This window comes from Phragmites australis, chromosome 21 (genome assembly GCF_958298935.1).
Source record: "Phragmites australis chromosome 21, lpPhrAust1.1, whole genome shotgun sequence".
In the NCBI taxonomy this organism is placed as follows: domain Eukaryota; kingdom Viridiplantae; phylum Streptophyta; class Magnoliopsida; order Poales; family Poaceae; genus Phragmites; species Phragmites australis.
The window spans coordinates 20097213-20110132 of record NC_084941.1 but is presented as its reverse complement, the minus strand read 5'-3'; the positions used below and the strand labels follow the sequence as shown (position 1 = coordinate 20110132).

Below are 12920 nucleotides of genomic sequence, written 5' to 3'. Positions count from 1 at the left end.
TCCTATTGTGGTCTTCGACCTGCTACCGTCGGTAACTCTTCGACAGAATGGCCTTCCAATGATGATACGAAGGAGGAGCTAGAAGTAGTGGTCCATAAGCGTGCACAGGAGGAGAAGAATGAGAGGGTGGCCCGTCAGTTGTACGCTGCAGAGGAGCAAGAAGTAGCGTCCTGTAAGTGTGCCCAGGAGGAGGAGGATGAGAGGGTGGCCCGTCAGTGCCATGTGGATAAGCACGAGATGGTGGCCCATCAGTGCGCTGTGGAGGAGGCCAAAAGCTCAAGCCATAGTGGCGTTTAGGTGTTGGACTTCGATGTCTTTGACATGATAGCGAGCCTGAAGCGTAGGTGATGCTACAGTCAATCAGGCGTGGCCGGGTCCTCTGCACCACCACCATCGGTCCCCCAGCGTCCCCGAATGTACACATGCCATCAGCCATCTATGCGGAGACGTGGTTCTCATCACGGGAGAAGTAGAGGGATCCTGGACTGGCTCAACTCGATCGACTTTTCGGGAGGTGGCCTGTGAAAACTATTATGTATATGTGTGTGTTTGTCGATACCTATGACTTGTAATATGTGTTCACTCGAATATGAAATCAATTACTATGTATTAATGAAGGTGCCTTTATTATTGATTTACATTAAATATATGTCTCATTGTATGCATGTATAGGGAGAGAAACGGAGAGATCGAGGAGATAGAGAGAGGACATAGAGAGGGAGCATAGGGAGGGGGAGAGGCAAAACACTGCTAGCTAAAGCTTTCAGCCGAGCTTTCAGCCAGTAGTGATAACACCTTCTCTGCCAATCCCCAAACCGGCAGTGATAGTCTATCACTGCCTGTTACCCATTGCCAACTCCAAAACCGGTAGTGAATGGAGTTTTGGAGCCGACAGTTATATGTTGTTCTGTAGTGACTGGTCTCGTAACAACCCATCACTAATGAGTGACCCCGGTAGGGAGCCGCAAAGGCTACATTTAGTGACAGGTTATAAGGACACCCGTTACTAATGACTTAACATTAGTGATAGGTTATAAGGACACTAGTCACTAATTATTTAACATTAATAATGGGTGATAAGGATACCCGTCACTAATCACACATGCAGAGATCGACTTCTACAAACAAGAGAAGTACATGCATGCAAACAGAGAGTACTTCAACATCTCATTCAACAGAACATAATTGAACTTTGATGAACGACATCCTAAAGCAATGTCAAGATTTGACAGCAGTCTTCACATTCAAGAACACAGATATATATCCAGAAACTAGAATTTAACTCAAGTCAGTCATACAATATAGTTATGCATACTAGTTATGCAAATATCCATACATTATTACACTTGAGTATTTGCTGGAGCACATAACCTTTGACATTTAACATAGTTGAAATCTACAATATTGTATCATAGTACTTCATCGATATACATTAGTGCATGAATTAGTGCATTCTCTTTCGCTTGGCATAGACGACCCGATGCTTTACCATAGACAGTAAACAAGGTCTTATTAGCTGATTCATTTACACTTAAATGAAACATTTTATCAACCTGAAAGTTGCCTTCAGTAGTGAAGTCTACTCCGGGACCATAAAAGCTTAACCCAAGATTCTCCATGGCTTGATCTAAGATAGCATGAGAGTTAATTGCCGCAAAGGTGTCACCAAAAACATCCTACAAGCAAAGAAAATAAAATTATAAAAATAATACACGCTAACAGTCATGTATATCTTACATATTACTGTACCATATTATATTCATGGAACTGAGCAAGCCTCTCACTGATCGAAGCCAAATCCTCTTCGACCTCTTCAAACGCTTTTATTCAAAAATAGTTGCAGTCAAACAAAAAGAACCCATGCTCCTCAAGCACTTTTAGGCACCATTCAACGGCGGTTTTTTCGGAATGCAACGAAATCGGTGATGCCTTGCCACATGCCCTAATAGTGATATCCCCACTACTTTCTCCCCTTCAACGTATGTCAAAAGAGATAGATAGCTTCACAAAATTCCTTCCATCTAGAGTGGATTGCACCAAAGGTGTATAGTACCACATATCGTAGGGATTACCTCTTTAAGCCATATGATCGGTTTCAACACCTACATGATATGATGATATGAATTGAGCCTAATGTACTATAAACTCAATTAAATTGTTGTGTCCTAATGAGTGTTGCTATGAGCCTAACAATGAGGGAGAAAAAGAAAAGAGGTTACTATGATCGGTCTCGATCACGACCGGTGGGGGAATGTCAGTGGGGGAACTATGAGGAACCGTCCAGATAATATTCTAATTAATCATTAAGTCGATCATTTGTATAATCACGACTACAACGATTAATTAGAATATCACCCTGGTAGTTCCGGTATGTGTTTTGTGCCTAAGATCGGAACATATGCCTTTCCAACGTATACATCACAACAAAGCTTAAGAAAGAGTGAGTAATTAACATTGTATTACAAGTTCTTAAGCATTCAACCATTTACACATTTTACAACAAAAGGGATAAACTATGCAGTGGAAGAATTAAAACTTAACAACAACAAAAAAAAAGACTGGTGGAGCCATATGCCCTTAGGCTCCACCCAAACCTAGCCACACGAGTAGATGGCACTACTATTGTCCGCCGTTGGCACCGACGAACATGAAGTAACCAAAAGCTAACCTTTCTTCGCCTACAAACCTGAGATAACAGCATGAGTACAAAGGTACTCGCAAGATTTAAACTATATTGGACAAATATAAATAGCCCAAATACAAGAGTTATGCATTTCAGAATTTCATATTAGAGTTATCTTGCCAGATTGGAATAATCTTTGTCACACCCTAGGATTGTAACCATCAAACTTATTTAGGGTGATTTGTGCACTAGTTGAGCCTAGCATATTTAGGTTTTTCATTTGTGAAAAATCTATTAGTTTATTAACACTGCAAGTTTAGGCTAAATAGAAAAAGGGGTCAAAGTTTTATTAAATCTCCTATTCACCCCCCTCTAGGCGACATCATTGTCCTTTCAGCCGCCAAGTTGCATCCAACATATGCACATTATTAGACAAGCAAACATGCATCTCCAAATCCATATAACTTTATCATAAGTTAGTCCAAATCAAATCCCAATTAAAAAGATAGTCGGAACAAAAATGTGAACACCGGATGGTCTGGCGTTCCCACCAGTACAAGCACAGGACCATCCAATGTGTACTCTCCCTCTGGCTCTGGAGTCCCTCTAAAAAAATGCTCCGACGATGCTCCGATGTTCAGTCATGCCCATCACCAGATCTTCTGGTGATTACATTTTCACTAGACCATATTTTGCAACATCTCTGTGGAATGGTCCTTCCGGTGCACTATCTTCATCCTGACACCGAAAACTTCTTCTCTGCTAAAATTAGTCAAGTGCTCTTTGTGCCTTACACCGGACCTTTCGGTGAGAACCTTCATTTCTGCATGTGCATTGTAATGCTTCGATGCTCATACCTGTTACACACCGGACTATCCGGTGAGGTCAAAAGTCCTCACACTGGACTATCTAGTGAGTGTAAACTTCCTGCGTCCAAGACAAAAACTCCAACTCCAACTCTGGTTAGCCATAAACAAGATCACACACAAACAAGTTTATGTCAAGCAAGTCTAACTTAAATTTAACATTGTCAATGACTCATCACAAGTAAACCAAGGCACTTATCCACTTGGTTTCACTCTATATTTATTTGAAGATGAATTTACATGCTATATTTAGATCATGAAATTTGTTTATGTACACTTTTAATGAATGTAGCAATATTTGATTAATTTAAATTAATTTTGGTCAGCTCGGTTTAACCAACCTCACCATATTAATTTTTTGTTAATTACTTTAGTTAAGTAATGTTAATTTTTGTCATATTGATCGTAGATGGATCGAATATGAATGTATGATGTCCCTAGACATAGACAAGAATACATCGGTGACGTGAAAGAATTTGTGAGAGACGCTATGGACGATATGAAGAATAAGAATCTTCAGTATATGTATTGTCCATATATTGACTGCAGCAATAAAAAAGATGTGGTACTTTGATTAGTTTAGTCGGTTTCATTAACTAACGGACTATAATAAAGATTATTACAACCTCTTTATTACAGTGGTTATCATAATCGACTGCAATAGTTGTTGATTTTTACAGTTCTATTATTGCAGTTAGTTTGACAACTAACTGTGAAAACAATTTTTGTCATAGTGAGAGACTATTTCTGATAAGAACTTCAGCCTCCTGAGCACCTGTGACGAGGACCATGGAGAGATGCATACCTAGCACGACCCGTTGTTCGTTGCGGTGGTCGTGGTGATGTGGAAGAAGGAAAGGGATATTCAAAGTTATGCCAATAGTTTCACTTAAAAATAACAAGAATTCAAGAAGAGGAAAATGCTAGCTGGATCATAAAGGAGCATCAATATGGCGGCACTTGCTAATCTGTATCTAATATATAAGTATCCATGTGTTAAATACAACCGAATGGCCTAATTCTCAGCCAAAGTAATGTATGGCAGTCCCAAGTCTGCGATATGGACAATCAGACACCAATATCCTCCGAGTATCAAATCTCTCCCATTTCAAACGAACTGATAAGTTCACAGGACACATTGGAAGAGTTAGAACTAGTAACTATGCAAACCCTGTACATTCAGAAGAAACAGAGCCAACAGACTGAAAAATGTTCAGGAATAAGAAAGATCTAGCGCAGCACCATACCAATCAAAAGATCAAAAATTACTTTCTGAAACAAAGGATGTTGCTGAGGATATATAAGTAAGTCTGTTAGATCAGGTGAGGATTTACCTTTATTAAATTTATTTCCTTTCAGAATTTTAGTTTTGCACGTATATTCAACTCATTAAATGCTACGTTAGGATAATATAGTTAATTTAGATACTAGTACTTATATTTAGATCTATTACTCACTTCAATTTTCAGTGAAAACAAATCTGTTTTAAGATGGAGACAGTTAGTTTTTGAATTGTTAAATGCTGACTTCGGAATTTGTTGGGTGCATGTTTGAAAAGTAATACATTGTTATTGAGCTAAGTCCTCTTCTAGTTGAACGGGACAACTGGTACCAGTTGGATTCGTATGAACCATGCATGATAGAGTTTATGCCTACTCTTAGTACTTATGCATAGAGTTGCGTTTATTGTAGTTACAACTGGTATCAGTTGGATTTGTATGAACCATGCATGGTAGAGTTTATGCCTACTCTTAGTACTTATGCATAGAATTCCATTTATTGTAGTTACAACTGGTATCAGTTGGATTCGTATGAACCATGCATGGTAGAGTTTGTGCTTACTCTTAGTACCTATGCATAGAGTTCCGTTTATTGTAGTTAGCTATAATGAGATATTGTCAAGTGATGGAAGATTAAATCAGTTTTGTGTATGTTGCATAACGCATATGTCTAAGCATGAACTCTACCATGGTTTGGTGGAACATCCGATCATGGTTTAACAACAACATTCTGATTAGGGAGAAAAGATTTATTGGATATCAAAAAATGCCATCATATGCACGAACAACATATGTATTCATGCATGGGCAAAAAAATTTGGTAGCATATTATTGATGTTAAATAGTTAGAACATACATGCCATTATTTCAGGGGTAACTAATATTTTTCAAAATAAAGAAGCGACCACCACCACCATAAAAGTAGATAAATTATAAGAGCAAGCTTAATTTTTTTTGGAAAATAACATGTTCAACTTTCAAAATTATTTAAGTAAATGTAATTGAGGTAAACACAAAACAAACAGATTCCATTCTTAACAGTAGATTAACATGCAGTGCCAGTGCTGTTGTGCGGACAAGTCGGCTAGATTCAAAAGAAAAAAAAGTAGATGACACAGTGACGCACAAGTTGAACCAATAGCTAGCATGGATCAAGCCAAGTGCCGGCTGGATCTGAGTCCCTTTACATTGTAGAATTTACTTCGAATATAGCCGAACGAGAAGATCTAAAAGAATTTCAGTTTTTCATAAGTAAAGATTTCACAGTAAACCTATAAAATTATTGCATTCCAAACATGCCTTATTGCTTTCAAAGCATAGGAGAAAATATCGTGAGATCCTCAACTAGTTCGAGGACAACCTCTTCGTGTCTCTGTACCTGCATCAGCACCTTAGGCATTCTTCTCTTTCGAGTTTCCCTTGGACCCACCAGTGTCTAAGCCCTTCCCACTTGCTCCTGTCTCTGCACCTGCACCTTGTTTTGCGCCTTCGCCTTGGACTTTCTCATCTTTTAAGCTCCCATTGGATGGTCCAGCGTCTGGGCCCTTCCCACTTGCTCCTGTCTTTACACCTGCACCTTGTTTTGCACCTTGACCTTGGGCTTTCTCGTCTTTCGAGCTCTCCTTAGACCCAACGGTGTCTGGGCCCTTCCCACTTGCTCCTTTCTCTGCATCTGCACCTCTAGCTTGGGTTTTCTCATCTTTCGAGCTCCCCTTGTACCCACCAACATCTGGACCCTTCTCACTTGCTCCTGTTCCTGCAATTGCACCTTGTTTTGTGCCTCCGCTTTTGGCTTTCTCCATGGACCCACCAATGTCTTGACCCTTCCCACTTGCTCCTGTCTCTACACCTAAACCTTGTTTTGTACCTCTGTGTTGGACTTTCTCATCTTTCGAGCTCTCCTTGAACCCACCAATGTCTGGGCCCTTCCAACTTACTCCTCTCTGTGCACCTCCAACTGCACCTGTTTTTGCGCCTCCATCTTGAGCTTTCTCATCTTTCCAGCTCCCTTTGTACCCAGCAGCGTCTGAGCCCTTCTCACTTGCTGCACCTGCACCTTGTTTGGCTCCTACGCCTTGGGGTTTCTCGTCGTTTGAGCTCTGCATGAACCCACCAGCGTCTGGGCTCTTGGGAGCTTGGGGTCCCAACTTGACAGGCTTGGCCTGGCGGTCGCGGTCCGGGCGCTTGGCGATGGTGACCTCCAGCATGCCGGCCTTAAGCTCGGCCGTCACTTTGCTGCTGTCGTACTCTTTGGTCATGAGCAGCCGGATGTGAAACGCGCCGACGCCATGCGCGTCCGTGGTCGCGTTGCTGGCGCCGCCATTACTCTTGATCTCGAGCATGTCGTCGCTGGCCTTGACCTCGATGTTCTCCTCGGACAGCCCGGGCACCTGGAACCACAGCCAGACGCAGTGCGTCTCCTCCTTGATGTTCCACCGCTCCTTCCCGTCCGGCGGCGGCACGGGGCACAGCAGAGCTGCAATGCATGTATGCACGTACGCATCATCTTCCCAATTACATTACACCCGTGATTTGACATACCATTATCAATCATGCATTGATCTTAGAGATCCAGTAAATGGGATCTGCTACTCACCGGTGGGGGAAATGCTGAATACAGCCGGCCGCTCTTTGCCCGGGAGCGCACAGGTCATGGTGAGCCGCTGGCGGCTCTTGATTGCGGCAGAATGTCGTAATGCGACCGCAGGCCTCCAAGAACCGGGGGCTAGCATGACAGACGAGGCCGGCAGAACGGGCGATCGGCTCACTGCGGCGCTGTAGGAGGCCATCAACGTCGACATGCACACCAGTACGCTAGAGAGAGAGATATATATATATATATTCTAGTGCATCTCAATTCTGGTCTAGTTTGAGGACTACTCCAAGGAAGAAGCGTTTATGTAGGCAGGGAGAGGAGTAAGGGAGAAAAATCACCTTTGCTTGGTCGGGTTGGGAACGAATAAAGCGGGAGGCCGTCTTGGAAACCGATTTGGTACGTAAAGCATTGGATGCTTCCAGCAGTTGAGCACGTACATTCCATTGTCCAGGTGTTCGTTTTGTTGGGGTCATGCAGGGTCCAAATTTTTCTTCTTTTGCTTTATTTGCCCCCTTTTGTTCAGAGTAATGAAATGCTGATGCATTCGTTGTTTGATTCTTTGTGCTTGGCCGAACTAGAGCTGCATCAATCTATGTATCCATCTCTATCTGGTTACGTTCCTGATTCTATATATATATCACAGTGCCTTCTGGAAGGTAAGATACCTTTCTTGCCGTGAGACATTCAGGGCCTGTTTGGTTTGAACCCTGGGTGTTGTGCCAGGAAAAATAGAAGCCTGTGAGCCGCCTGTGAAACTGAAGAATTTTTCCTGGTCAGGCAGATGTGAAGTTTTGGTGTTTGGTTGCTGTCCTGTACCAAAGAAACCGTGAAAAGAAAAAACGGCAAACGGAATCATGTTTCTTGAGATTGAAAGAGCAAAACAGAAGATGTGTTTTCCTCTCCACCTAAAATCCTCCTCTCGTCCGATCCAAACCACCAATTTGCACCTTGCTTTCCCGGCCAAAAAATCACAACCTTCTTTGTACATACTCTCCTCCGATCTGTTGTTACCCCCCAACAACGGCCTGAGAGGTTTGGCGAGTCGCTTTGTGACGAGGCAAGCGCGGTGGCCGGCGGAGGGCTATCGCTAAAGCCAACGACACCTGAATCTCGCTCCAGTTAATGGATCGCTCGCACATCGCAGAGAAATCAGGAGCCAAGAACAGACATGGATGAAGATGCGAGAAGCAAAAACAAGAGGATGACTTATGCATATATTGATAAGCCGCCCCCTCATTTTCTTGGAAATATATGATGACAAATAAATGTTCCTTTCCTTGGAGTTGGAGGCATTTGATTTTTGTGACTGACCATTATTCCATGGAGCCATTCCATTTGTGTGAACTTAAGGCTGATAATCCGGTGCATGCTATAGTTAGTATTTGTTGCTGAGAGAGTAATCTTCTTCGATGTCTTTGATGTCTTTGAATAAATATAGATAGTACAAACTAAATCAAAATTTAGAGGCGTTCAGCCGTCAGACTTCGATATCTTTAACAAGCCGGTGCGCTTGGAGCATAGGCGACGCTGCGGTCGATTAGGCGTTGCCGGGTCCTCCGCTCCACCACCACAGTCCCCCGGCGTCCCCGGACGTACTCACGCCATCAATCGTCAGTGCGGGGACATGGTCCTCGTCATGGGAGAGGTAGAGGGATACTGGACTGGCTCAACTCAACCGACTTTTCAGGGGATGACTTGTATATTGTGTGTTTGTCGATGTCTGACTTGTAATATGTGTTATTACTATGTATTAATGAAGGTCTTTTTATTATTAATTTACAGTAAATATATGTATTATTGTATGCATGTATTGAGAGAGACGGAGAGATTGAGGAGAGAGAGAGAGAGAGTACAAAGAGGACAGAGAGGAGGACCGTGGAGAGGGGAGAGCTTAAACCTTCGGCCGGCAGTGATTCCAATAAATCACTGTCGGCCGAAAGATTCAGCCGGCAATGATTCACTGCCGGCTGAATCCTTCAGTCGACAGTGATAACCCCCTTCACTGCCGGTCCACCGAGCTGGCAGTGATAGTCCTGTTGCCCACTGCCGGCTCTAAAACTGACAGTGAAGGGGATTTTGGAGCCGACAGTGAAAGGGCTTTCTGTAATATTATTACCTACTTTTAGACATAAAAGCTATAGATCTTCAAATGAACTTGTTGTGTGTGAATACAATTATTCAGGCTTAGAGTGGCAATACCTCTTAAACTGAACACCTGATTTATGATCTGTTTGTGTGTGCTCGGGGCGATGAGTTTGACAGAAAGAGATTCATATTCAGTATGTTTAGTTTGGTGGCGTCAGAATCGGACAACCGAACTTGTGCAACACAAGCTTACTAAGCATGGAAGTGACACGTCGGAGTGAATAGAAATCAGTAGTGGAGGTGGTAGGTTCTCTTTATTTGTCCGGTCATTTTCTATTTTTTCGAATAGGACTATAATTATATTAAATTTAGAAGAAATACACCCTCATATTACATAATGGTCCTTGAGAAATAAAGAAATTGCAAAGTTAATACAACAGTGTCCTCTTCTTGACCTCTAATAACTTTTGCCGTTCTTTACCTCTCCCTGTAGTAGCTTAGCGTAGCAGATTATTGAAACCGGAGTCAAAATATTGTTATAACTCTGACAACAAACCCTAACCCTTAGATAGCTATAATAACCAATGCCTCGAATCCACTATATAAGACTATGAACGGACATCGGCAATGTTCTCATCAAAATAGGTAAAGGATCAAATATTGGCATCACCTTTCATGGATTCATCGGATCTAGTAGCCCATAAATAAAATCCGTGGCTGACAGAGATGAAACCATTTATCCGGAACAGCAACCCGCACAAGAACAAGATGAAGTTCTCCAATCCTATTGCAAAGACATGGAGAAAAGCTAATCTCTCACACGCTTCGCCGAAGTCACTGCCGGTGATGATGACGTCATCACCGGAGAATAGGTGGAGGAATCCAATCCTGCATGATCGCCGCACCATTACAACCACCATGCTCTGGCACACCATACCTTTATTGGAGAGAAAACAAATCATACTATGAGATCTAAAAGAGGAAGACAAGACCTCCACTCCTCACCGTCAGCGAGGTTGCCATTCGTTGAACAAGGTGAGCTGTGATTTTTGAGTTTTCAACACCTTGAAGGGGTTCTAGTGCAGATACATAGGCATAAATAATTTTGGCATTAATAAAATATGAAAATTACATAAGATTAATGTATATTAGACTAGAGCACAAAATGATATCGATAAATTTGTTCATAAAATAAGTGTAAATTTATCATTTTTATTGCATAATCGGCACTCATAAATCAAGAGTAATATAGATGCACAAAAGATCAAATGCTAGCAAGCCCCTATATAAATAGTAAATAGATAAGACAATATTAGTAAAAATATGTATTGGTCAACAACTCCGCATTTGTAAAGAACATCGAAGGCTCATTTTATTGGTATTTGGGAACACAGATCGCACAATGATATGGTCGATACGATCGAGAGTACAAGCGATCGACCGATGTCGAACAGAAGTTGATTCATGAGCCTGTTGGACAGATGGATCAAAAGAACTCCTTCATGCATGTCATTCATGTCACATGCGCGCCTACATGACGTCGATGTTGACGCTGAACTTCCTGCGGGCCTGCTCCCTGATCTTGGCGACGCTGACCCTCAGCACGCCGGATTTAAGCTCAGCTTCCACACCTTCCCTGCTGTACCCTGCCGAGAGGAGCAGCCGCGCGTAGATGACCTCGCCGTCCTGCGCCGTCCCCTTGCTCGCTTCGCTGGCGGCGGTGGTCCGTTGGCCCATGTTCCCGCCGACGGCGTTGGTCTTCTTCTTGATGACGAGCACGTCCTCGTCGATCTCCACGGCGAGGTCTTCCTTGGACTGCCCTGGCACCTCAAACCAAAGGTTCACTTTGCCCGGTTCTTCCTCCAGCTGCCACCGCTCCTCCCGCGGCGGCACCGGGTGCACCAGAACTTCAAAGATCACGGCACCCAAAGTATCAGCTTATCACACAACACGAACATTTTGATGTGCATGTCAAGATATATATGTAATACCTTTGTTCTGATTAACTCGTCATTTGGAACTTTAGACATAATATCTAGCGTACACGTTTGGCTATTTTTAGTGTACGTTAGCATATATTACTAAAATCATAAAGATGTTGAAATACTTTTAATGGGAAACTATAAATATTTTGACTAAATATCTAAATAGTTTATATATTCTAATCGTCAAAATTTCCAAGTTCGGCCGCACACATTCATATAGGACAGCGTTTATTTTGGACTGGAGGTGTCTTTGTGACGAGGCATGCACAGATTCTTTTACGTATGCATGTATATCTATGTTTAGAGAAACTTATGCATGTATATCTATTTTTAGAGAAACTTATGCATGTATATCTTGTATGTGTCCTGAACTGAAATATATATGCAATCACTGTTTAATGGCAAAATATCAACATGAACCAACAAAATTACATCACCAGCTTACCGACAGGAGATATGTTAAATGGAGGCAAATCTGTCTTTGGGTTATGCTCTCCCTTTGGATTTTTCGCACAACACACAGAAAGAGGCCGGGACCTCCTCTGGGAAGAAAGGGGAGCCACCGCTGCTGGTCTTGCGGACTGAAGCTGGCCGCCGGAGGAAATTGCAGGTCGCACCGCCGGCCCGCTGTTTAGGAGGGTGCAAGAAGTGACCGTCGACATTGCACTTGCTTGATTGTAGTGTAACTCTAGCTCGACACTGAGATCAGGAAGAAGATTGTAAGAATGGGCTTTGGTGAGATGGAGGAGATCCTGAGGGGCTTTATAGATACTATGGAGACAAGATCACAGGTTATCTTTGCTTAGTCCATGGATCAGGGGAATAAAGTGGCTTGTCTATTGCTTTCGCAGGAAGGAACTAGCCATTGGTGCAAATGATGCCAATCTTCTTGTTGCAAGGCATTCTGTTCTTTTTTTTTTCTTTGTTTCTTTGATACTCAGATCCATCTACACTTTAGTAACAGCAAAATCTAATTGATGTACACGTCCGACATGAAAAATGAGATACAAAATGGGTTGGTTCCTTGCTTCCAAGGGATGTTGTGGCACGAAAAGCACGGTGTACGCATTGGCATGCTGATGACACTTTGAGTATGTTTGATTGTAGACAACAAAAAGCCTGATCAAATATCGGTCATGACAAGATTAGGACTGTCAAATTTAGAGCTAGAAAATGATATTTGGTTTGTGATCAAACCAGAAAAAAATCGAAGCATGGGAAATTTGTCCTACAAACCAAATAGAATACAAATGTCCTGGGCACGGCCAAAATCTGGCTTGGCACAACAGGTAGTGAACCAAACATTCACTAATAGTTTTTTGTGGTTGCATTAGTTTTTCAATGGAGCCAATTATTTATTTCTAGTTTTATATGAGCCCTCAGTTTGAAATATCTTTTATAAAAGCAACTGTGGTGTACTGTGGTTATGTTGATGACATATGTAGATCAACACGTATAAAAATAGTAAAATGAGAAAAACAATGA

The 12920-nt window shown here is 42.2% G+C and overlaps 2 protein-coding genes across 2 annotated transcripts; both read right to left on the bottom strand.

The window, feature by feature from the left end:
* Positions 1-5898: 5898 nt before the first annotated feature.
* On the bottom strand, positions 5899-7631 carry LOC133902911 (uncharacterized). The gene is made up of 2 exons (XM_062344234.1): positions 7366-7631; positions 5899-7245 (listed from the first exon to the last, which is right to left on the bottom strand). The coding sequence occupies exons 1-2, from the start codon at positions 7568-7570 to the stop codon at positions 6161-6163; spliced, it is 1290 nt and encodes a 429-aa protein (XP_062200218.1). The 5' UTR covers positions 7571-7631; the 3' UTR covers positions 5899-6160.
* Positions 7632-10762: 3131 nt separating this feature from the next.
* On the bottom strand, positions 10763-12190 carry LOC133903557 (small heat shock protein, chloroplastic-like). The gene is made up of 2 exons (XM_062344978.1): positions 11881-12190; positions 10763-11357 (listed from the first exon to the last, which is right to left on the bottom strand). Exons 1-2 carry the CDS (start codon positions 12095-12097, stop codon positions 10981-10983), a joined length of 594 nt encoding a protein of 197 aa, XP_062200962.1. The 5' UTR covers positions 12098-12190; the 3' UTR covers positions 10763-10980.
* Positions 12191-12920: the final 730 nt, after the last annotated feature.